The sequence below is a fragment of the Henckelia pumila genome, chromosome 2 (genome assembly GCF_033568475.1).
Source record: "Henckelia pumila isolate YLH828 chromosome 2, ASM3356847v2, whole genome shotgun sequence".
Taxonomy (NCBI): Eukaryota; Viridiplantae; Streptophyta; class Magnoliopsida; order Lamiales; family Gesneriaceae; genus Henckelia; species Henckelia pumila.
In genome coordinates, this window is record NC_133121.1 from 132484044 (window position 1) to 132510869 (window position 26826).

The window sequence follows — 26826 nt, forward strand, 5'->3', positions numbered from 1 at the left end:
AATATAAAAAGTAATACTCATGTGAGATCGTTTCATACTTAAGACGGATCAATCCTACCCATATTTACAATAATAAGTAATACTTTTGGCATAAAATATAGTAATTTTTAATGGGTGACCCAAATAGGAGACATGTCTCACATAATTAACTCGTGAGACCGTCTCATGAGAGTGTTTGTCTAATATAAATTATATAATAACGAGTTCATAACAAAATCGAAAAATAAAGAATTGACCAAGTCTTAAATGTCGCTGAAATCTAGTTTAAAAAATAAAATAAAAATATCGTCGTAATCTGATCACCGACTACGTTGGCAAAATGAATCCGAGTCCTTTCAGTATAAATCTCTTCCCCAACGTTGTTTCTTCCATCGATCACGTTCAAAGAAAACAAATTACAAGAAAAAGGAAGTCTTGAATCAAGTCAATGGCAGAGGCCAAGATCTACGAACTTAACAATGGCTCTATGCAAGTCCATGTCTCCAATTTTGGCTGCACGATCACCTCCTTGTTGGTACCTGATAAAGAAGGTGATTTCACCTTCTAAATCATGAAGAAATAGTATAATTCCGGAAAAGATTGAGTGTGAATATCTGTTTACTGATGTTTTGTATTTGCATTTGAAGGGAAATTGGCTGATGTTGTTCTGGGATTTGACACTCTGGAGCCATATTTGGTCAGTGCCTTTTTTATATCGATTTATTTATTTTTTTTAAAAAAAAAAACCCAAGTGATTTTAGTCTCGATCTTGTTGTTTTCATGTGAAAAAATTGAATCTTGGCGTGTTGTCGAGGGTAAATAAAGGTACCCATCGTCGTTCTTGCTTTGCTGGGACACTTAATTTCTGACATGGGATATGATTTTTTCGTGGGGCAGGAATCTTTATGGGTTGATTAATTTACTTTTCTGAATATGGTGTCTCCCCCTTTTATGTCTATGTACAGAAAGGGGCTTCCCCTTACTTTGGGTGCATCGTGGGTCGGGTGGCAAACAGGATCAAAGCTGGGAAGTTTACTCTAAACGGTGCTGAGTACTCGTTACCTATTAACAATCCTCCGAACAGCCTCCATGGTACTCCTGTCTAAGTGTGTTTCAAAATCTTTTTGTGTTCCTGTGATTCTATTTCAAATGCATGTCTGTCATTAAATGTGGTCACGTAGAAGCGAGTGATTGCGATGGTGGCCCGAATCATTGTGCTACATTTTAGGACACCCTTGTACTTGTAAACCGATAGCCGGAAAATATATATCCGGAAATGATTTCCACCATGTACACATTCATGTTAATTGGACATTGTAGGACAAAAACTAGCCGAGACCAACTCGACTTAATTGTGGGGTTGTGAAATTCAATGTAGTAGCTGCTGATACTTGGTTGTAAAATTATAAGATTTGTTTTGTTGAATATTTTTTTAAGAACAGATGTGACTCTATTTGTTATTGTTGTTGTTGCATACTTGCATATCTAGATTATACGTCATTATATATGTTAGTGCATCTGGCATCATTTCATTGTCTAGCCTTGAACATGCGCCTTAAATAACGATGATATGTCATGTGAAGTTGAGGTTTCTTGGGTGTGGGTTTTTGTTGATGTTGATTGTTGATGGATGTTTTTTGTTATTTTGTATTGACCTGCCTCACCTTGATGTTATCTTTAGAAAAGTAAAAATCTTTAAAGATTCCAGAATCAAATTCTCTGGATATAAAATATAATTATCAGTATTTTAAAGGAAGATAAATATTGTTATATTTCTTCACGAGTGAATGATGTGTATCTGAAGAAGAATTTTATATAACTAGAGTGTTGTTTTGCTTCATTATTTATATAGTTGGGCCATATTTGTCTCACATATGGTAAATTGATTCTTACTTATAAAAATAAAAGGAAAAATTGTTATTCTTTACAAGTAGTCTTCCTTTCAGTCTTCAGATCTCATCTGTTTACTTGTATGATATCAGATTGATTGGAGATGTGGGAAGAGAGAAAACTTCTGTAAAAGTTCACCATGATGCATGACCTTTCAGCTTCTTAATTAAGATTACACATTAAGCAATAATGCACAAATGTTAATTACGAATCATTTTGTTCACAGTTTCACTTCATGCATGACCAGAAACTACGTCTTTTATGTTTGCTTGCTGGCCTTTATTTTGGTGCTAATGGATATGGCATAGTATGGCTGTATGATAGAGATTATATGATGATAATAAATCTAAGAGGAAGGAAGTGCATTGTATTTTCATAGCAGATGAGGCTGCATCTATCATTCTTTGGAATGACAACTAATCTGTATCTAGAAGGCCATGTGATTCCTTAAAGATTCCAATTTTCTAACACCGTCTTTGTATAATCTTTTGAACCTTATCTCTCGAAGGTGGGCTCAAGGGATACGACAAGGTTATTTGGGATGTCGTGGAGCATAAGCAGGGTGATAATCCATCAATTACCTTCAAATACAAGAGTTGGGATGGAGAGGAAGGTAACCCCTGTATTTTGTTTTGGCTCACAGAACTAATGTGTATACTGATACTACCGTTTCTTTTGTTTATTTTTATTGCAGGCTATCCAGGTGATGTTTCTCTCACTGCGACTTACACACTTACTTCCAAGACTACACTGAGACTCGACATGGAAGCCGTGCCGGAAAACAAGCCAACACCGATCAATTTGGCTCAGCACACCTATTGGAATCTGGCAGGCCACAATTCTGGTAACATTCTTGATCACACCATACAAATATATGCGAATCATCTTACTCCGGTGGATCAACACACTATTCCGACCGGGGAGATCATTCCCGTCAAAGGCACTCCATTTGACTTTACAACTGAAAATAAGATCGGTAGCCGTATCCACGATGTTGGGATGGGATACGACCATAACTATGTCCTTGACTGTGGAGAAGAAAAATTGGGATTGAAGCATGCGGCAAAACTGAAGGATCCCATTAGCTCGAGGACTTTAAATTTGTGGACTAGTGCTCCTGGTATGCAATTTTACACTGCAAATTATGTTAATGGACTCACCGGCAAAGGTGGTGCAGTGTATAATAAACATGCTGCTGCGTGTCTCGAAACTCAAGGGTTTCCAAATGCCATCAACCAACAAAACTTCCCCTCAGTGGTTGTTCAGCCACGCGAGAAATACCAGCACAGCATGTTGTTCGAGTTCTCCACCGAGTAAGATCGGACTCTTTCGGGTAAATATAGTTTTTTTATGAGAATAATTAGGACTGGAGCTATGTTAGGAGTCATCAATGAACATCTGAAACTTGCATATTTCCTAAAAGGTTTTCAAATTTCCTTCATTTTGTTCCTGGATGAGCTCTTGCGTGCTTCGGTATCATTGTTTCTTGGATTCTTGAATTGCTAGGATAATGAGAACGTTGATTCTGGGGTATAATCTTTTAAATTATCACGCGTTACAGTTATACAATAATTTATTTGTGCCATAAATTTTCGGTTCGGAGTTCCGTATTCATAAATAATAATGCATGGAATTCCATATTCCTGAAATACTCGTACCTTTACACGAATACCAAGTATATATGCACACAACACGTGAGAGAAGTGGTATTATTATCAAGTTTCTCATTGCCCCAACCTCATCATTCAAATGAAACAAAGCCTCAAATGAAGAGCAATTTTATTAGCAGCCAATCATAAGTTATAATCACAATCATGGTATAGCGTAAATTTGTCTGAAAAAATAACAAGATTTCACTATTCAGCTACTGAATATAACTCAGGTCTTTAGGCACTGTTACTGGAAGAGGACTCCAACTCCCACCACAATCGACATCCATTGGGGAAAAAAAACTCATCAGGTAAAGTAAAACGCCCCAGAAGAAAAACTGTTCCTACTCCAATGACCGCCCTCCGGAATTTGCCGGAAGGTAAAATATATGTAAGGAAAACACCAGAATCGTCACTTCGAGTACAGAACATCGTCATGGTTACCTGCAAATTTTTGTGGCACTCTTGCTTAAAGAAGTTATGTTGATCAATCGCAACGCAGTTATATTCGGAGTGTCAATTAAATTAACCGCAACCACAAAAGAAAAAAAGTGATTACATTTGAAATTCCTTTTAGACTCTAGTTACTTGGAAACTACAAAGCAAGTCAGTAATATTCTTGGATCCTTTTGGATTGAAGAAGCCTTACAAGATCGTCACTTCAAATAATTTGAAAGTAATTTTAAATTCATAACATGTAAAAATCAACAAGTATACCTCGCAATCACACGGGAAAAAGCTATCTTGTCATTGTCATGCTAAACACTGATAAGCTTATAAGATCTAAAAATATTAACTATCATACCTTAAATATGGCCAAAATAGGCAATAGCCTAAGAAAAATTTTAACCACGATTTCTCGATGTCTAAGAGACATTTGACAGGAATCAATGACAATAAACACACACAAGGCATCAACAGAAAGCTACAAAAGTTAGGGGTACTGCTTGAAATGGAACATAATCTAACCTAGTGATAAAATTGTTTTATGCACCATCAGCTGTAATAAGAGCTGTTACTTTACCCACAGCAACAGTTTTCCCTGTCAGAAAAGAATTGTAAGGAAACTTAACAAGGTTGAGCTACTCGAGTAGCAGCATCAGAGAATAATAATTTACACAAAGCCAAATGTTTTTTCAACCTTCAGTGCGAAGAGTGAACCGTCCAAGTTGAGGAAAATCAGAGAATTTCTCAATACATATCAAGTTATTCACCTGAGGGCAAAAATGTAGCAACACAAATTATGTCAATCCCCTAAATACAAAATTCAGTAGAGAACTATAATACCAAGATTAGGAACAATATTAAACATATCAGATAGCACATAAATCATATGTCAATCACCTTTATTAAGCCTGCACGTCTCATATAATTCGATAGATCGGTTCAACTCAGATTAAAAGAATTTTAGAAAGAAACTAATACATTTTTAAAATAAACTAACACCACGTAAAAGTATTATCACAAGAAAAAATGTGAAACTATGTTAACCTGAATGTGGCATACAACAACTGCACCATTCTTCACGAAAAGAGGTTTTCTTTTCATAGGTTTTTTAGTTTTGGGATCAACCTGTTGCGTCAAGTCAACAATCTCACACTCCTCCACAACTGCATGGATGTGCAAAACAGCCTTGTATCCAGCAGTAAAAATTGCCTAACATGAGAAACATACCTCTTTAGATACGATGACGTTATATCCGAGTAAATAGATGGATAGAAAAGCAAGTAAATAAATGAACAGCAAATATGCACATGAAAAGACAGACAAGTATGCACATGAATACGCAGACAAGTATGCAAATGAAAAGATTAAGAGAACGAAAACATAGATAAATAGATCAAAGAGAAAAAACCATACATTGTCGAGCAACTCCAGAATCTGCAACTGGGCAACAAATTCAGAAACAGCAGCCATTTGCTTCACTGTAAACACAATCAAATAATTTTGGTTAAAAACACATAAAGCAACAAAACTCACAAGCTTGAGAATTAAGCAACCAAATGCAGTACATGGAGCCAACATTTCCACCCATTGAACTCATTCAGACATACATATATATAATATATTTTATAAGAGTGAGACTAATAATTATCAACATTAATAGAATCACTATAATTGAACTCAGACAGGAACACGGTCTATGTTCCGAGAGTCTCTCTCCTTTAACTAGTAAATAATGACCATGACAATTTCTAAAGGAGCTACCTCATCGATATTTAGAAACTTTGTACAAGATTTTCTGTACAAAGCTCTTGAAATGCATGTTATATTTGCAAATTGTAAACCAAAAAAGGGAAAGAAGAGATCAAAGCACAACACAAAGAGTAAAGACTCTGGATGATCAACAAATGAGAACTTCAATTCATACATTCAAATCCGATGGTCTTCATCCCAATAGAGCAATGCAACAGATCCCCCCAATTTGTGTAGTACAAATCACAACACAGGTATAATACGCAAAAGGATACTTCATTGAGTAATAGATGAAATTCGGGAGAATATACATACTTTACCTACCAGTGCCACATAAGACAAAACCAGAAAGGATATCCTCTTCCTCAATCCCAGAAACCCTGACTCGCAAATTTTCACCAGGTCCTGCACGACCAACTTTATCTTCATCACAGAAGATGGCTAGAACCTTCACCTGTACCTGAAAATTATCAAAGCACAAGATTTAACCCCAAATCGATTCATGCATTCATATAATAAAAATTTCGTGCAAGGACAAAAGGTAAGGGGTAAAAACACCTTATTTGGCATGATCAACAAACTATCGCCTTCACGAATACTCCCGGATTCTACTTTGCCCATAACAACAGTTCCCATGTCTTTGAATTTGTCAATAATGGGCATTCTATCACACAACAAGCAGTCAAGCACATAAAATTAGGCTGAAAAGTGTGTATGGCGTGATTACTTTCCCAGGTAAATCGAGAACAAAAGTAGCAACTTATAATTTTCATCTAACGAGATAACCAAAGAAGACAGAGGAATAATAGAAATGATTATATTCTACCTGAATGGACCTTTTGGATCAAGTGCAGGGACTTCAACACCATCAAGAGCTTCAAAAAGATATGGACCCGTCCACCATGGGCAGACATTTCTGTCGACTCTTGTCTTCATATTTGTACCCATAAGACCAGATATGGGAAGAAATTGTACATCTGAAACCAAAGACAAAAATATAAAAGAACTTATGATCAATACATTAATAAGGATACCAATAGATAATATTTATGATGAATTCATTATTTAGTAGAGCATCTGCTCACATTGAACATCATTTTAAAATTCTTTCCTGAGAAAAGGCTTCTCGTTATATGAAGTCTTTAAATCAACATGGCAATTCAACATTGATTTCAGGCTATAACACATGGATACGAACAAGGACATGTACAAACACAGACATGGACAACACACAAGATGGCGACATGGATTTTTAAAAAGTCGAGTACATGAGAGCAAATTGTGGGCACATATATATTCGTATTATGCATGCATGCATATTGCACATAAAGGTTTGTAAATTACTGAATATGAAAATAAAACCAATTATATTATATTATATAAAGTAAAAGTATCACAATTAAAAAAGATAAGTGTTGTGAATATATTTTAAGACACCAAATCCATCTCATTTTAAAATTAATATTATAGTCCAGTAAATAATAAATTCACTAATAAATTGAAAGACAATGATTTATTCAGTTTTAAAATTGAAAAAAATTTCAAGCATAAGAAAAGATTCACTAAAAATGAATGTGTTTTGACTTTTTGGCCTAAAATTTTAAGAAATATTATAATTTATGGGAAAGTCCCTTGGCATGTCCCACACACATTTGTGCCACGTCAAAGATGTTTCTATTTTTCAGGTGTATCCAACCTGGCATGGGCCAATAATTTTAAATGTTTGTGGATCATGAGTCAATTATTTTAAATGCATGTGGATCATATGTTTAAGGTAACACACGAGTCATATCCCGAGGAGTGAAGTCGAATTCTATTATACTGAGAACGTACATGGCCTCATTTCTATAAAAAAAATTTCTCGCCACTTAGCTTCATGGTTCCGACAAGGAACCAAATTAGTCTAGTGAGTTCAAGTTCAATTGTTAAGAACATAGTGACAGGACTCGATAACAAACACTGAAACACACACTAGTAAAATAAACAAATCAAAACACAGTGTCAATCTGATGCTCCAAGCCAACAAGGAATTTACCTTTCTTCACATTGTAACCTGAAGACTTCAGAAATGGTGACATTTTTGACTCAATCTCATCATATCTGCAATTACACAACAGCATCAACACAACTACGCAAGGAAAATATTAAATACAGGATTTTCAGATGCTTGCTCAACTCTCAGAAAAAGGCACCTCTCTTTTGACCAGTTCACAGTATGATCATCCATTTTGTTCACAACAACAAGAAGCTTCGAAACACCCAAAGTTTTGGCTAATTGGACATGTTCGCGTGTCTGTCCACCTCTCTCATAACCAGTTTCAAATTCTCCCTTCCTGGCAGAAATTACCTGTGATCATAAGATGATTAAATGGAAGAGAAGAAGTCAAAATCTGACCAAGTAAAGCATAAAGTTCAACATTTATAGGTGTACTTACCAGTACACCTATATCAGCCTGAGATGCTCCACTAATCATGTTAGGTACATAGCTCTTGTGACCCTGAAGTACCAAAGTTTAAAAACAAATGTGCTACACAAGAAGTGCAGATAAATCAACTGGTGCGTAAAATGGTAACAAAATTGTCTAATGAAGTATATTCATTGAATGCCATATATAATGTAACTTTAAAAGATTTATGTCAAGATCCAATGCATTTCCAATCTCCCTCAAGAATGAATATAAAAAATTTCACGTCAGAAATCAAGATCAATTTATAACAGGTGCGATCAATTTAAAGCTTTAACAATATAAATATAAAAATATCAAATATGTAATCGAAATTTATTACAACTGCAGAACTTCTACAAGAGAAATCGCAAAGCAATGAATAAAAGGAAAATAGAAATTACCGGGGCATCCAATATTGTAAATCTGGTAGTTTCCGTTTCAAAGGAAGCTCGACCAACTTCAACTGTTTTTCCCTACAAAAGACAAAATAGGGCCACAAGCCACTCATCTCTTCACACATTCAAATGCATTTGGTGGACAAATATCGCCAGGCATCACTCAGTAACCAAAGCCACAGATAAGTACCTTAACCCTCTCTTCTTCATTTGTGTCCATGATATAAGCCATGTACCTAGTTTTTTGGAAAAAGCAAAGGAAATCACAAAAACAGAAGCTAGATTAAGCAATGTTATCTAACAGGGAGTTGAACGACTGCAAAAATTATCCCACCAGCACGAAAGAAGTGCAAAAAATTTGAACAAATGGTTTAGAGTATCTATTTATAGATCTGAGGTCGGAAAAACCCTTCCAATATGTTTGGGAATTAATAAAAGATTGATGACGAAAGGACTTAGGGGAATGCAGAAACAAGACACTAAGAGGGGAGCAAGCAAAAATTCATTAGAATTTTGCCTTCCGCCTACTTTCACTACAGAAATTTAGCACAAATTTTAAAACATTTTTTGTAAGAAATTCGAAGGTGGTATTCGGACAGGCCACAGGGTCTTCATAAGCTGATCAATGTGAAGTGAATTTGACTCACAATTACAGAAAATGTGAATGAAGTAATGACTCGTTGAAAACAGCATAGGGAAAAAAATATGATTGTGTAATACTTTGAATAGATTTGAAGTAGAAAATTATATGTTGGTTGCAATTTTTTTTTCTAAAAAAGCAATACTCAAAACAGTTCAAAGGTTCAAGAGAGCAGGAAAATGTATGATACAACATTACATCCCTAGATGATATCGCATATAAAGCAACCTATTATAATGATGACAGCAACAGATTAGATGAAGCCCATCACTACTGCACCGTTACGATAGAGATGCGTCTAACTTTCTAAGACACAAACAAAATTAATTACTCATGAACATCATTGCAGCTGATGAAGCTGAAGTTCAAATATGAGGCTTCTGTTATGCTACACGAGGTGTTAAAACTTAAAAGTAGCAATTTCTCTGTAAATACTCATGAGCATTTTGAACCAACATCAGTTGTAACATTTCCAAGCAGCATATGAAGCAAGTTAACACTCACCAACTCTCTCTACTTTTATCCTTTGCCTCTTTCTCATACTTCTGAATAGTTCGGTCATCGACTTGTCCACTGAGAAACAGTATTTGCCCTCCAGTTGTTGACTTGCCAGCATCTGCAGACACGATGAATAATATTGCTCATCATGACAAACTATGATTATTGATATGTTAAAGAGCAGCAACAATCCAATCAGAACCCAAGTTCGAGGGTTCCATTCCCTTCCTGTGCTATTTGAAACCCAATGAAGAGAAAGCAATGAAATATTGAGTAGTTTTATAGCAGTACCGGTAACCAAAACCCAAAGAAAATGATAATAACAATAAAAGAGATGGCATCAGAACTGCAAGCCAGAGCATATCAACAATTAACACACTAAGGTAGCCCATGTTCTCCCAGTCAGAGCACATTTGGAAGGAAAATTTCATATTATGATAAATACAACAATTCACATGGATCTCTTAATTGAAGAAAAATTCACTAACCAACATGGCCAATGAATACAACATTCAAATGTCTCTTTGTATTAGCCACCTCATCCAAAACATCCTCTGGAGCAGAGATTTCTTTTTCTTTGACTGAACAGACCAATCAAAAGTCAAATATAAATTACATCCTCAAAATAAACTTAACTTTAAAAATGAAGAATCGCCTTCAATGTAGAATTCACTCAAAAACAGTACCTATAACAATAAAATAAAATCACAGAGACCTTTCATGGTATGGGAATTCGAAGCAAACACAACCCAAAAAAAAAAAGATTCCGGATGCAAAAGGGCAATAATTTCGCTTAAGGCAGGATTAGTGGTGTTTTAACAAATTATTATAGTTTTATTTTGTTATCTCTAATATGCAATAAAGTGGAGAACTAATTAATCTAAGGTAAAATGTTTTTTATCGTCAAGTTTATAACATTTAATTACAGAGAGACCGACCTTTTATCAGGCCTTGTTCTTGCTTATAGGGGCATTAATTTGACGTTATGGTGGTGGGATTAGGAGTTGTTGATGGGTTATTATTATATCATATTATCAAATGATAGGTTAGTAGTTATGTTAGTTATGTGTGAAAATTCACTATTAGCATAAACAATTTATTCTCTCAAAAAAATATACTTTAAAATGCGAGTAAATTAAATAAACAAAAATAAGGTGAGAACAAAACATAAAAATGGCAATTTATAAATATAAAACTGGATATAGAAAAGTGATCAAAAGGTGATTATTTAAGCCATTATCTCTTGATGCGGATGTATATTTTTATATTTAAGCTTTTTATAATAAAAACAGAACAAACCAAGCGAGGATTACGCGACTAAGTTCACTTGCAAGGCATTGCGGGGACACAATGCTGATAAAACACTAGATTCAGTAATTACCTACTTTCAGATACGTCTCTTCGCTCTTCTTGCAATGGTTTGGAGTCTGTACACGTTGCACTGGCCAAACCTAAATCCATCATCAAAATGAGCTCTTTTTTATAGACGATAAATTCGAGAATCGAGATCAACAAATTATAAACCTTATTCTTTTGATACTAAATTGCCATGTGTATATGCATTATATGCATCGAAGATAAAAGTGATAAAAAAATAATTTTTGGGTACACATGAGAATCTCCAGGTGATCTATTCAGTTTCTTATCATGGTTATAAAGCAGCATATAGTGAAGCCCAATATGAGTTCTCCTCTCAAAAATGGCAGGTGTCAGATGTAGATGATTAAAAATAGAAATTCACTAAAAAGAATCCTTGTGACATAATCCTCAATCTCCAAGCATAAATCACAAAGACGTGTCATACAGTGCTACCAAAACAACATAAAATCGGGATAAAAAAATTCCTCCGATCTATACTAAGCACATCATATGTGACTTCCCCACCTTTATCCACCTCCGGATTCACTTCTATGTCAAGCTTTTCATCTTCCTTGTCAGCGACAACAGTATCTTCTGCAAGCAAAAAATTTCAACCTCCCAAAAATTACAGTGACAACAACAATACTCTATTGTATACTACAAACAATAACGCACAGATTCTGATGGATACAAGGAATTTGATTTGAAAAAGATAGTTGCTAATCCTCTAATAAAAGAATATACAGATTCTTGAATGAGTGATCGTAATTTTTGTTTTGTTAACACATTAGCAAGTCTCAGAACCATGAAATAAAGCAAAGGTTTTCAAATTCACGGCAAACTAGCCAAAGTTCTTAATCAAAACACAGACTTTTCGATGAAACACACGGAGAATAAAAGTAATAATCATAAAAAACTTCACTTTTTAACTTCTGAGAAGTTAAACAATAAAATTACACGGAGTAAAAAATTAAACGACTATCATACCAGATGAATCAAGCTGCAACGCCTTGATATCCTCCTCGATATCTATATCAGTTAACAACACAAAACAAAACAGCAACTAAATAATGAGGCGATGTAAAAAAAAATCACATATCACAAATATCGACACATATAACTTCAAAAAAAAAAAAAACACCCTCCATTACTATCAATCAGATGAATTACAAGGGAAAGTGATAAAAAAATGTAAAGTGAAAATGAATCGAAAAAACAAAAAACAAAAACAAACCCATCAAGTAAAATTCGGGTGGCCGACAAGGGTTTCAGATGCGGCGGTGATCTTGAGCAGTGGCCGTCGTTTTGGGCTGCAAGCCGCGGCGATAACGATATTACAAGTGATTTCGAGTTTCGATCGACACAAATTTTGTATTTGATTTAGACACCGTGGCTAATTTCATTTTTTTCACTTATACTTTAATTTAATTTAATTTAATTTAATTTAATTTAATTTAAATATAAATATAATGTTGTCAATATATTTTAGTATTGCGTGATTTATTTATCTATTTATTCAGTGTTATAAATATGTAATTATAACAATATAACTTATATATAAAGATAAAAATCTCAATCATTATATTTATATATTTATAAATATTTATCGTAAATATACTTGAGTATATAATTTTTTTATTGATATATGTGTGTGTGTGTTGGTAATGATTTATAACATTTTTTTATACAACGAGTATAACATATTTATTATAATATTTAAATCAATATAAATTTATGCTTACAATTTTAATGAATAAAATAAATTTAAAATAAATAGCCGTGCCAGTATGTGTGTATATATGTACATCCTATGCCTAATCTGTGTTATTTTCCAATGAATTTCCTCAACCAATCTATGTGGGTTTTCAGACTCTTTGGATTGTGACATGGAATAATGTATTTAAAGATCCCAAAATCTCATCCGTCTTTATCAAATTTGAATATTTGAAAATATCGTACGTTGTACGTATATACGTTGAATTACGTGACTCGAATTGGAAGAAAATAAAAGGAGTAAGGTTAATGTGAGATGGTCTCATCCGTGAGACGGATCAATCCTACTCATATTTATAATAATAAATAATACTTTTGGCATAAAAAATAATACTTTTTAATGAATAATCCATATAAGAGACCCGTCTCAAAAAAATGATCATTAAGACCGTTTCATAAGAGTTTTTGTCAAATAAAAGGCAATGAAATGGCTTAAAGCCTTCAACCCTAGTTTTTCAGTTTTTACATGGATTAGTGTGACTAGTTTAAAAATCCAATATCTAACTATATGATTCAGTAATGGGTAATTTACACTGGGTTTTGGTACACTAACTTTGCATTTTTTGTGTTTTTTGGTCCAACTGCATACGTGTCAGCTTCTGATTGGTCCACGTCATCATTTTGGACCAATCAGAAGTTGACATGTATGCAATTGGACCAAAAAACACAAAAAAATGCAAATTTATTGTTCCAAAACCCACATAAAAAAAGTTAATGGACCAAAACCAAAACATGAATAAGTTAATGGACCAAAAAACTTATTTTTTTTTTAATTCTCTTACATTATAATTCTTACATTTGATAACTGATAAGGAAGGTAAGTGTCAAATACATAAACGTGAATGCAAATGATCTGTTCATTAATTATTGTTTGTAAAATTAGGTCGATTAAATAAAAACTTATAGATTGGATTTTTACAATGAAAACTTGCATGATAAATTTATCACTAAAAAAATCTTATAGGACTTTCGTGCATTAATAATATTGATGAATAATTATTAAAGAGTGATTATTATTGCGATATTGTTTACATTTGTATGATCTCAATACAAACAAAAGAGTATGCATTTATTCAAACAAAAAAATTGTTTATAAGATTATATTACACAATTTTGTGAGACATATCTCTTATATGATCAACTTATGAAAATAAATATTTTTTAAATTAAAAGGTAATATTAATTTTCATTGCATATGTATAAAAATAAATATTTTTTAAATTAAAAGGTAATATTAATTTTCATTGCATATGTATATCAGGTCGATCGTTATCAGATTTATTTTAAAAATAACCTTATGACTTTATTAAAGATTAAAAAAAAATTAGTATATTTCCACATTAGCACTTTTTTGTTTAAAATGAATAAAATGCGAGACATTATTTATTAATATTAATTTGGAATATTCTATTTGTTTTTTTATTATTGTATTTATGTTATTGAAAGTTATATATAAATATATAATACTTATTTTCGTCATTTTGTAAAATTTGGATGCGGCTCTCAAACATAAAATATCGGATCCACCTGTACGACGAATATAGATATGTGAGACGAGCTCACTCAATAAACTCAAGTCATCTTAAATATTATTATTTTATTTAAATTATTGTAACATTAATATCAAGTTTGAATATATCTACTTACAAAACTTAAACAATATATACTATTTTTATTATTTTTGAAAATTTTATTAAAAATTATAGGTCGTGAATTCTGATCATATCATTGATCTTCTTTTACATAATGATGATATTTCTAAGATAGCAGTAATGGTTTTATTAAATTTGTTTATAAATGAACTAGAGTATGCATTTTATAGGCAATCTAGTTTCTTCTAATAGTTTTAAAAAAATTAAGGAAATTTTTTTAAATTTCCATTGTAGTAAGTTGAGAGTTTCCAAAATCAATTTCAATGTTTGCCAACTATAATAAATATCGTTATTACAGTTATTTTGTGAGTAAATATAAAACCAATTATATACTTTATATTTAGAAATTTGACACTAATAATTATTTGAAAAATGTTCTCCCCATAAAAAAAAAAAAATTATAGCTCACTCCTTGATTTTTCAACCATAATTGAATTTGAAAAAAGCACTAGAACACATATGGAGGCTGCTTATTACCCATAACAAGCCATATTTTTCTTTTGGTTCTAACTAGAGAATATATATTCCATAGGAATAAAATAAATTGTAAAAACAATAATCGTGAATTTAGATGTAATTAAGGAGTACTCGATTTGGATGAAAGATTATTTGATTCAGAAAAGTAATTTAAAAGACGACTTTCCAAACTTGAATGTATTTCAAATCCATCCTAATCAGTTAACCATCATTGCATCCACACAAATCAAATAAGGGAAGGTACTGAATTCTTCGTAAATTCATCCAAACATTCAAAAGATTTCAACTTCATGAATTCGAAATCTTCATATCCTTCCATCGAGTCAATGATCAAGATCTTGCTATGTCACAAACAATTAAGCACAATATATACATGTGGCTACTAGCTAGCTATATACCATGCATGCACACAAAAACATGAGTAGTTTAACCTTCCATTAAACACCAAGTGCAGCAAACGGACAATAGAATACAGTTGGAATGGGCATTGACAGCACATACACTTTCCCCATTCCATAATGTTGGACAGACCATTTAATGGTAATTTTGGGGCCAGTCAAAGCTAGCTCTACCCCCTCTCTCCCCTTTTTCTTGTACAAACGCATGTGATTTTCAAGCAAAGGGAATCTAATCAATTAACCCTTCTCCTCTTCCCAAGATCTTTTTTTTCCCTCCAAACTTTTCACTCCTACATATGCAAATAGTTTTTCTTTCATTTAAAACAACATAAAATATACATATATACAACAACTAGATTTGATATTACGAGCATTCATGATGTGCACTTTTGTGTGCATCGCTGACGTGACATCATTTACATCCAGTAGGTGAACGTCACTTCAGCAGGTGCACACATAAATGCACATGATAGATGCTCACCATATCAAAACTCATAAAACAACTCACTCAATGCATGTATTGATTTATCATCGTTATATCATACATTATGCATCATATCAACCACAAATCGATGCAAGTGATCATGTTTTGTGATACAGTGATATAAACTAAAAAAAAGGACAGAGTAGTGACGCCTATAGCCCCCCCTCCCACTTGCTATTTTTCTCTCCACTCAAGTCTCACCCACCCATATCTTATCACTAGCCAGCCTAATCTCTCCCCCTTTATATATAGTACTCACATCTTCTCCTGGCCTTTCTTCTTGTGCTAGGGTTTCCACTTCTTGGCTGAGTTATGGGATCTGTCCTCCTATGTGTGTCTTTTTCTCATGAATATACATACATGGTCTTCAAGGGCTTAGCTAGATCTGGTTCATACACACAAATCTCACCCCAAAACAACAAGTTTTCTTGCAATATTATTCTTGTAGCTAGCTAGCTAGGTTTCTGTTTTTGTTTGTTTGTTGGAGATTAAGTAAAGTTCATGAAGAGTGGAGCTCCTTGAAGTCCAATAGAGGATTCTGCTGGGGAAGATTAAGCTGCTGGCTTATGGATCCCTCAGCCCCTATCCCCATATGTTGACTTTGGATGGGGTTTGTGGTTTGCATACGCCAGGAGCTTGAAAATCCACCCGTTTTCGATCCTTGTTTGGATTGAAGGGAGCTCTACACTTCTAGCTAGCTACTTATGATTAATTATAATCAATCAATCTGGTTAATTAATTAATTAGTTTGGTTTTTCAAGATCCGAGAGCCGTTGAAATGAATGGTATCTGCAGACAGAATTTTAATTTGTGAATAATGGTTAATTTCTTGTTCTTGAATATTAATTGGATCATATATATATCTAATTTCTTGTTTTCTTACTTGATTATGAGATATATAATACCTGTGGATCTGGATTAATTAATGCTGGGACATTTTTTTTTTTGTTTTTGTTTTTGTTTTTTAAATCCTGATTCTGCATGCAGATGGGGCTAGCTGATGCTGCTTATAGATATCATGACTTGTGAATCTATATATCTCTAGATTTGCTTTGCCATTTTTGGTGTCTGGAGAAAGCAGCGTTCCGTTGAAGCTATATTCAAGCCAACATTGGATTCTATAGAATTTTCCTTTTCATTTTTTTTTTTCATTTATTTATTATTTGATTGTGATTTTTTTTTTTCATTTTATTTTTGTCAAGGGATTTTTGGGTTTTATTTGTTGCAAAATTTATGACGATTTACTCATCAGAAATTAAAGGATGAATAATATATGGACCACATTCATCCGTAGGGGGGATTAGGTGTGGCAGTGCAACAGTTTTGATTTATATATGTGTTTAATTAATTATTCATATATATATATATGGATTAATATTTTCACATGCAACGGTGTTTAATTTCTTGTGAAGTTTATTTTATTTCATTTATGTGGGATGTATGTGAAAAACCAGCCTAAGAATGAGACTTGGATTGGTTACAAATACATAAACTGTTTGGTTCATAGATTAGATAACGATGAATTAATAATATAAATATTTTAAATCAATATATTTGGATTAGATATTGGTGAATGACACTAATCCTTTTAAAAATTTGAGCAAAATAAGCAAAATAAACAATAATTATTATTCAACCAATGTTTTATCCTTCGTACCAAACAATATCAAAGTTTGAGTTATCATAATTTGTCTCAAGTTTTATAAGATATATTAGGGTTATGAATCATGATGCTATCAATATATATATATATATATATATATATATATATATATATATATATATATACTGATTTATTGTTTTTATATTATATATTTTCATCGTTATATCTCCCTATTCAAATGAAATCTTGTGAAATACCGAGGAGAGGAGGATAAGTAGGATGTTATTATATAAGTTGTTTGCACGTGCGATTAAAAATCAATTTTAACCTTGATTGGTAATAAGTAAATTTGAACAATTGTTAGGAGTTTGACTTCCTCCACAAACAATTTGTCGATCGAGTTTGTCATATGAGATGTAGTGTGATTTATTTGATTAACTTTCTTTACATATTATTGCGTTGATTGAGTTTGTCATATAATATCTAGTGTTATTTATATGATTAACGTTATTTACATATTATTGCGTTAGTCCCAAAATTTATTAAATGAGCATTGAAGTGTAGCGATTGTTGGTTCTATCACCATAAAAACAAACAAATTTAACCCTGATTGCAATAATTATCCAAGGACATAGTTTTATTATCAATCAGTCAATTAACGATAAATCTTGATGATTTTATATATTTTTTACAACTATAATTTACAGACGGGACAATCATTGGACGAAAAATATATTGCCATTAATTTTTTTTTTAAAAATTGTTTAATTTGCAAAATTTGAATTTTCGTCGTGCAAAGATTACCATTAATTTACGTATCATTATGAAAAATATTAAATATTACTAGTTATTAATATTATTTTAAGATGAGCCAACATTATTTCTTGGAAGGAATTGAAACCGATTAAAGTTGCACAATGCTCGAAGCAATATATATTTAAAAGAAAAAACATTTTGTCTACGCCTGGTTAATGGTTATACTTTTAAATAGATTAATCAAAAGTTAAAAAATTCGGATTTTAAAGCTTTTGTTTTAACTTATTAAACAAGTATTTTACAATAATTAATCATCCTTCCAAAAATTATAGAATTTGCGTGTGTGCGAGTTTTTTTAATGACACTTTAATTAAGATGGTATGACAAGTGAAAATAATTTAAAGGTTGGTAGTGTTTGCAATCTCTAAAAATAAGTGATTATGGAGATTCTCTTTACAAATTAATAAAAAAAATCTCCATAATAATTTATTTTTAGAGGTTGCAAACACGATCTTAGTCAAAGTTTTTAATATTCAATGCAATCGAGTTCTCGTCCCAGCTGTAGGAGATGAGGTTTATGTCATTGCATTGTTAGAGTCTTTCACTATACAATATTCATATTTTATGGTTCAACTAAGAGGTGCGATGAGAGGCACCTCCAACTATATGACTCGCTTTCTATTTTGTTTCGATTTTAGGCCTTATTGGGGTTGGTCGATGCTGGGTGTAACGTTGTTGCTTTAACAGTTTAACCCATTCACGGTTTGCCACATGTAAAATTACATCCATTATTTTTTTAAAAACAAAAAGAATATATTTTTATTCACACACCCAACATCGAATTTTCTCATTTGGATAAGAACTTGTAACATTTTTATAAAAGTGTATTTAACAAAATTTTATAAAAGTTCTCTTAAGACTAAACATGTGTTTGTGCAACCATTCTATAAAAATATTTTTATAGTTCAAAAGTAATTTATTTGATCTCTATCGTGTTGCCTTTAATTCTGAAACATGAAAAAATATCTTAATTATTCTCTAAACACTATATTTAGAAAACAATTTTTTTTATAAAAAAATATGAACTTTTAATTTTTTTTGTTAAAATATATACTTTAAGTTTTTTTTTTATAAAAAACTAAAAATATTTTTTAAGTATTTTTCTAAACGGAGTTGAAGTTTCTTTATTATCTAGGTTACTATTTGAACAAAAAACTATTCCTTTAAATTTTTATAACCAAAAAAAATTGCGACATAACTCATGAAATAATAAAAAGCACTAATTTAATTTTATCTGCTATATTATAGAATATATATTATAAATATTTGATTTTTAATTTAATTTAAAACAAATAAAACATGGGTTAAATTCAAGTTTATATAAATTAAAAGTTGTATACTTATGCGGGCCAAGGCATGTTTGGTCACGACTCACGAGAATTGAGAAAATATTAACCTGTTGGGCTAATTTTCTTTTATTATTGGGCCGAATTTTGGTCCAACTGGAGTTAATGTTCCAAACCCCTGAAACCCAATAAGACCAAAAACCCTAATTTCCCAGACTCATATATACAAAAAACACACACACATTTCGCCTTCTATCCTCGTCCCCGCCTCTTGCAAACACACACTCACATTTTTGCTCAGGCAACCAGCTGCGGCGACGAGTATGGCGCAAGAACAGCTGATCCTCCGTGGAACGATGCGAGCCCACACCGACTGGGTCACGGCCATCGCCACTCCAGTCGACAACTCCGACATGATCGTCTCCTCTTCCCGCGACAAGTCCCTCATTCTCTGGTCCCTTACCAAGGAGGACAAGAACTACGGTGTGGCCCGCCGCCGCCTCACGGGACACGGGCACTTCGTTCAGGACGTTGTCCTCTCGTCCGATGGCCAGTTCGCCCTCTCCGGGGCCTGGGATGGAGAGCTCCGTCTGTGGGACTTGCAGACTGGGAACACTGCTCGCCGCTTTGTGGGACATACTAAAGACGTCTTGTCTGTTGCTTTCTCCATTGATAACAGGCAAATCGTATCTGCTTCCAGGGATAAGACGATTAAGCTGTGGAATACACTCGGGGAGTGCAAGTATACGATTCAAGAGCAGGATTCCCACTCCGACTGGGTTTCTTGCGTGAGGTATGGTTATAAAGTGGTGTGTAGTTTGTTCATTATAACTAGTAATTTTGTGTTGTCCAGTTGCCGTGGGTAGTGTTGAATGTTTATGTTTTTGAAGGTTACATTTGGGTTCTTGGAGCGATTTTGATACATTTATATTTCTTTGCCATCGGAATCGTGAATCTAAATTCCAGAAGCATGATTGAAATTCTTAGTGTTTTGTTGACTTTTAATCTTAACGACTGCAAACAGTATTCTAATGTCAATAGCCTTTATCTTGTTGTGTTCAAGATTTTCTCCGAGTGCCCTCCAGCCAATGATTGTTTCAGGATCGTGGGATAAAAATGTAAAGATATGGGGCTTATCTAATTGTAAGCTGAGGTCAACACTGAGCGGCCATACTGGATACGTAAACACTGTAGCAGTGTCTCCTGATGGGAGTTTGTGCGCGAGTGGTGGGAAAGATGGGGTGATTTTGCTCTGGGATTTGGCGGAAGGGAAGCGTTTGTATTCATTGGAGGCTGGTTCGGTTATTAATGCCCTGTGCTTCAGCCCGAATAGGTATTGGCTTTGTGCTGCAACAGAGAGTAGCATCAAGATCTGGGATTTGGAGAGCAAGAGTGTTGTGGTGGATCTCAAGGTTGATTTGAAGCAGGAGAGTGAGATGGATGCTGAGGGGACTGATCAAACATCTGCTTGTAAAAACAAGGTACATATTAACTCTCTGCATTGTAGATTCAGAGTTGCACTTTGTGCCATTTGTGTTTGTAGTTCTTTACTATTTTTATGTTTTTTGCCTTCTTGTTACTTATAGTTTCTTTTTGTCTTCTGTGTTGCTCTTTTGTGCCATTTTGTGTTTTTAAGTTTTTAAGTAATATGGTTTTTTGTCCCTTTTGTTGCTTGTTCGATTAATATGTCACTTATTGATTAATAGTTATCAGGCAATAGTAAATCTTAGTATGGATCTGTTTTTGGTGTTTTTGTTTTGTTTTGTATGCTTCTGGTTGTTTGTATGAAATATGATGACTTTGTTCACTTGCTTAGTGATTTGGCTATTTCTTTTATTTGTGATGGCGTTAGTTTCCGCTGTCCAATTATTACGGATTTGTTATATTGCCTGGCTGGAAAGAGCTTACGGAAGATAATGCTTGAAACTTTGTCAAGTGTCAAATGTAAAATTTTGGTACCAATTATATCTGCAGATTTTTGCATGATCCGTTCCATCAAAAGTTTTGAATTCCATGCCAAACTGATAATTGCCTTAGCCTTATTGGTCATCATCTGGTTGTGGATTTTGTATGGGAACTTGTCACTGGGGACTATGCTTTGTGAGGTCTAGCTTGTTGGATTTTGTGGTTTTACGGTTAAAAGTCCTTAATTCCATGTCAAGTTGATTATTGCATTATAGGTCGTCATCTGGTCGTGGATTTGGTATGGGAATTAGTCATTGTGGACTGTGCTTTGTGAGGTCCAGCATTTTGAATTTTGTGGGTTTACATCATCTTACTTTGTTGGAGGTTTGCGATCAGTGTCTATAACCCCCTTGTAGGGGTTGGGAAGGTTGATCGAGCTAGTGGATCATGATTATTACTTGTGACTACAGGCTATCTTGCTGCTACTGCAAAAAATGTAGCTAGGATTCTTGGCTTGTTGTTGCGACTGTTTTTTTATTGGAAGATTCACATTTCTTGTAGGATATATTCGTAATTGCATTAAACTGAAGGCTTCACGGGTTCTTTGTAATACATACCATAAGAAAAAGCCGAAAGTCAAAAATATATATTTGACTAACAGATGGATGGATTGATGTGTTTATCATTTATCTGATATTGTCAATGGTCTGATGTAGATCAATTTCTGCACTTGCCTCAATTGGAGTGTTGATGGAAGCACACTTTTCAGCGGTTACACAGATGGCGTCATTCGAGTTTGGGGTATTGGACGTTATTGAAAGAGGACCAACTGAAGTTGATATTTTGTATCCCTGGAAGGGATTCAAGGAAAACCTTTTGTTGCCATGGTTTGATGTCTACTGTTAAATTTGAGTTTTTTTGTTGGTAGATAGTATATTTGCTAATTGTTAAGTTATTTACTTATTTTCGTGTAATCGAGACTTGTTGAAGTTTTGCAGTTTTTACATTCAAGAGTGGTGACGTGGGTCAAAAATTCATTTCTATTAAATTTTCAATCCAAAGTTTTAGTATTTCAAGTTACAATATGCAATAATTGTTCACATATAATTCGATATCATTGCACTTTATATCCCCAAGCCTACAAAATTATATAATTTAATAAAAAAACTATTAAACTTGTTATTCGAAGCTCTCAAGGTTTATCAAAATCAATTTCAACAGTTTATTTTAAATCTACGGTTCAAGGATATGGTACGGTACCTATACTTAATACCATATTATTGTCGAAAACATAATTTTAATATTTTTTTTTTTGAAAGCAGTATTTTACTCTTTTGAATCTTTGATGTCTAGTCTTGATAGCATTTCGATGCCATCGTTATTCGAAGACCACCCAAGCCAAGCCCCAGGAGGCTTCTTTCAGTGATCACAACTTGCTTAAAAAAAACCATTACAGAATCCATGTTTGGTCCAAGTCGCTGAGAAGTGCGCCATAGAATTATTTTCGCACGGCAGTGTACATATATTGCGAGTCAATATATTATAGGTGCATCAATTTTTTACATTACAAAAAATTCAATACAAAAATTCTATTGTCACAAAATGTTTTGATAAATTGAATACAAAAATCTCATGATCGATAGAATAGTTATAGATATAGAATGTATTATATATTGGACGTACATTAACATTATTATTGGTGTACTCAGACTGGAGAATGGTGCGGGTGGCAAATGTTAAAAGATGGTGGGGTAGAGACGAGAGGCATGGAGATATTTACGATATTCCAAAAGGATGGGACACAGGCGAGTTAGCACGCAAAGGTGTTATATTGTTGCATCATTGAATCGTCGGACAACTGTTTTTTCATACCACAATTGACTGAACCCTCATTTCACCATTTTTATTTTTACAATTCAATTTTAATATATAAAATTTGTCTCTGACTGTACGTGTCATAGAAATATGTACACATACACTATTGTATTTGTACGTACATATGGTATTTAAATAAAATAAAAAGAAGAAGAAGAAGAATGAAATGGAGACAAAAAGTGTGGTTTGTGTGGAAATAGCAGTTGGGATTGGGAATAATAAGTATGAAAGGCACGAGAGACAGAAAACAATAAATGTGGTGATGAGCCTTATGATAAGCCTCATCATCGTCACGTCGTTTTTCCTTCACTTTTATCCATGCATTCCCCTCCCAGAATTCCACGCCTTTCTCCTTTTTTTTCCCCCTTTTTTTTTAAATAGCCAAAAAAATATTTATTTTTATATTATAAAAGAAGGGATTATCAATTTTTTGACGTAGGAACTCAACTTCGTTTTTTTTCGACGCACATTAGATAAATTTTCAAGCTAACACTTAATTGCAAATCACGTTAGTTGAGTGAATCACATCGAGCAAGTTCTATGCAAGAGTCTCGAGCAAAAAGGGGATTAAATATCATCTTTTGATCATATTGTAGATTGTCACATCCTGTTAATTCGATATTTTTTCAATTATTTTAATAGTTTTTTTATCGAAGCGCTGATGTAGCATCGAAAAATGTTGATGTGTCAACGAGAAGTGCTTGATGACATAGAAAAAAAAAGGAGGCTAGGGATTTTTTATTGACTTGCATAATGAATCAGAATACAATAAAGAGTATTTATAACTAGGGATTACAATGAAAAGAAATAGACTAAAATACCCTTAAACACTAATAAAGATAATATTATAATACAACTAATATCCCCCCTCAAACTCACGATGCTACAGCGATAAGCATTGAGAGTTTGTCAAACAGGAAACGAAAGTGCGAAGCCGGGTGTGCTTTTGTAAACATATCAGCAATTTGCAGAGAAGAAGGAACGAATGGCAATGTGATGGTGCCGATCTGCAGGTGGTGGCGAGTGACATGACAATCAATCTCGATATGTTTGGTTCGTTCATGAAAGACTGAATTTCGTGCAATCTGAATAGCACTCTGATTATCACAATGTAGTGGAGTAGGGTGACAAAGAAAAATACCCATATCAGCAAGCAACCGACGCAACCAAACAATTTCACAGGTAGTTGAGGCCATTGCACGATACTCAACTTCAGTAGAAGACCGAGAGATGACATCTTGTTTCTTGCTCTTCCACGAAATAAGCGAGTCAACGAGGAAAATACAAAATCCAGTGGTCGAATTGCGGTCCGTAGGATCACCAGCCCAATGCGTGAGAGTAAGCCCGCAGCTCTAACGAAGACGTAGAAGGAAACAAGAGACTATGAAACTGAGTGCCCCGAAGGTACCTGAGAATACGAAGAATAGCAGCCCAATGAACTGTAGTAGGGGCAGTGACAAATTGACTAACCACATGAACAACATGTGCAATGTCTGGGCGATTCACGGTAAGATAAACCAGGCTTCCGACAATGGTACGATAGAGACTGGAATCTGCCAAAGGAGTGCCATCCGACGGAGAGTATCTAGCATTGGTCTCAAGGGGAGTATCAACAGTCCTGTTGTCAGTAAGTCGAGCACGCTCAAACAAATCAGCTATATATTTTGATTGAGATAAGAGATAGCATTTTGGAGAATAGGCAACCTCAATTCCCAAAAAATAACGTAGCATACCCAAGTCTTTCATAGCGAAGCAACGTGCCAACTCAGATTTCAAAGATGCAATACCATCATAATCATCACCCACAATGATCATGTCATCAACATACAAGAATAAGAGAATACGACCTGTTCTTGTACGCTTGACAAATAAAGCCGAATCATGGTGACTAGAAAGGAAGCCAAGTGAAGTGATCACCATAGAAAACTTCTCAAACCAGGCACGTGGTGCATGTTTGAGACCATAAAGAGCTTTGCGAAGCTTGCAAACTTCACCAGGCTGATGAGCGACACCAGGAGGAGGCATCATATAAACTTCTTCATGAAGGTCACCATTCAAAAAAGCATTCTTGACATCCAACTGAGATATTCTCCATCGACAAACGAAAGCAACTGCGATCAGAGTGCGAACAGTCGCCATTTTTGCAACAGGGGCAAACGTTTCTTCATAATCCATGCCACACTCCTGGGAATAGCCTTTAGCAACAAGTCGAGCCTTGTATCGCTCAATGGATCCATCTGATTTGGTTTTAATCTTGTAGATCCAACGAGAACCAATGGTATGTTTTCCGGATGGCAGCGGAACCAAATCCCATGTATGAGTCTGGTGTAAAGCAGTAAGTTCCTCAGCCATAGCAGCCTGCCAAAGGGGATCAAGAATTGCCTCTCTATAGGACAAAGGCTCAGAAAGACGATGAACAGAGGCAACAAAGAAAGCAAATGAAGTAGAATAAGAGGAGTACTCAAAATCGGGGAGTTTAGTAGACTTACGAGTGCGAGTGAACTGACGCAGAAAAGGAACATCCGCAATCGCATCCGATAATTGGGTGGTCGTAGGAGCAGGGGAATGTGAGGTGGATGCCTCGTGAACCAAAGTATCAGATAGAGCTTCATCGAGTTTGGCATCGAAAGGATCAATACGAACTAGATCTGACGGTGTCATATGATGTGAACTAGCAGTAACAGAGAAGAATGGAATATGCTCTAAAAACACAACATGATGCGAGACATACAATTTTTGACTAACTGGATCAAAACAACGATATCCCTTTTGACCAACACCATAACCCAAAAAAAAACACATAAGGCGGACCGGGGAGACAATTTATTATGCTCAACTTGTGGTCAAAGAACAAAGCAAGTACAACCAAAGACGCGCAACGAGGAATAATCAGATGAATGACCATACAACTTTTCAAACGGGGACAAACCTAAATTATGAGATATTGGAATTCTGTTGATTACATGAGCAGCCGTAAGTACTGCTTCCCCCCAATACACACTAGGAACCTCGGCTGACAACATGAACGAACGAGCTGTTTCAACAAGATGACGATGTTTTCTTTCAGCAACACCATTTTGTTGAGGAGTATCTGTACACAAGGTTTGGTGGATAGTCCCATCAGAAGCAAGTAACTGAGAAAAATCGTTAGAAGTGTATTCACCCCCCAAATCACACCGAAAACATTTAATGACAGATGAGTGTTGGGTTTTCACAAGAGCTCTAAAGTTACGGAATATGGTAAGGAAATCAGACCTGCGTTTTATAAGATAAACCCAAGTATAACGAGTGAAATCATCAATAAAGGAAACATAATATCTGGAACCTCCTTTGGTGTGTACAGGAGAAGGTCCCCACACATCAGAATGCACAAGATCAAATGGCGCAATTGAAAAAGAAATGCTTTTATAAAAAGGCAAGGCGGAAAATTTAGCCAGTTTACAACCACTGCAATCAGAAATATCATGACTGTCCAAATGATCCAAAACTCCTGTAGACACCAAA

General features: G+C 34.2%; 3 protein-coding genes across 3 annotated transcripts; 2 read left to right on the plus strand and 1 right to left on the minus strand.

The window, feature by feature from the left end:
• Nucleotides 1-306: 306 nt before the first annotated feature.
• Nucleotides 307-3310, plus strand: LOC140881714 (uncharacterized). Its single transcript, XM_073287241.1, has 5 exons — nucleotides 307-530; nucleotides 627-676; nucleotides 945-1071; nucleotides 2378-2482; nucleotides 2564-3310. The coding sequence occupies exons 1-5, from the start codon at nucleotides 428-430 to the stop codon at nucleotides 3184-3186; spliced, it is 1008 nt and encodes a 335-aa protein (XP_073143342.1). The 5' UTR covers nucleotides 307-427; the 3' UTR covers nucleotides 3187-3310.
• A 295-nt stretch (nucleotides 3311-3605) lies between these two features.
• On the minus strand, nucleotides 3606-12425 carry LOC140881427 (uncharacterized). Its single transcript, XM_073286725.1, has 19 exons — nucleotides 12288-12425; nucleotides 12041-12082; nucleotides 11579-11647; nucleotides 11080-11145; nucleotides 10183-10275; nucleotides 9701-9812; nucleotides 8747-8792; nucleotides 8563-8634; nucleotides 8150-8212; nucleotides 7907-8061; nucleotides 7750-7814; nucleotides 6541-6691; nucleotides 6273-6378; nucleotides 6039-6174; nucleotides 5379-5443; nucleotides 5010-5174; nucleotides 4660-4732; nucleotides 4488-4560; nucleotides 3606-3962 (listed from the first exon to the last, which is right to left on the minus strand). Exons 1-18 carry the CDS (start codon nucleotides 12289-12291, stop codon nucleotides 4505-4507), a joined length of 1539 nt encoding a protein of 512 aa, XP_073142826.1. The 5' UTR covers nucleotides 12292-12425; the 3' UTR covers nucleotides 3606-3962; nucleotides 4488-4504.
• A 7356-nt stretch (nucleotides 12426-19781) lies between these two features.
• LOC140881113 (small ribosomal subunit protein RACK1-like) lies at nucleotides 19782-22523 on the plus strand. Its single transcript, XM_073286159.1, has 3 exons — nucleotides 19782-20335; nucleotides 20606-21023; nucleotides 22164-22523. The coding sequence occupies exons 1-3, from the start codon at nucleotides 19866-19868 to the stop codon at nucleotides 22263-22265; spliced, it is 990 nt and encodes a 329-aa protein (XP_073142260.1). The 5' UTR covers nucleotides 19782-19865; the 3' UTR covers nucleotides 22266-22523.
• Nucleotides 22524-26826: the final 4303 nt, after the last annotated feature.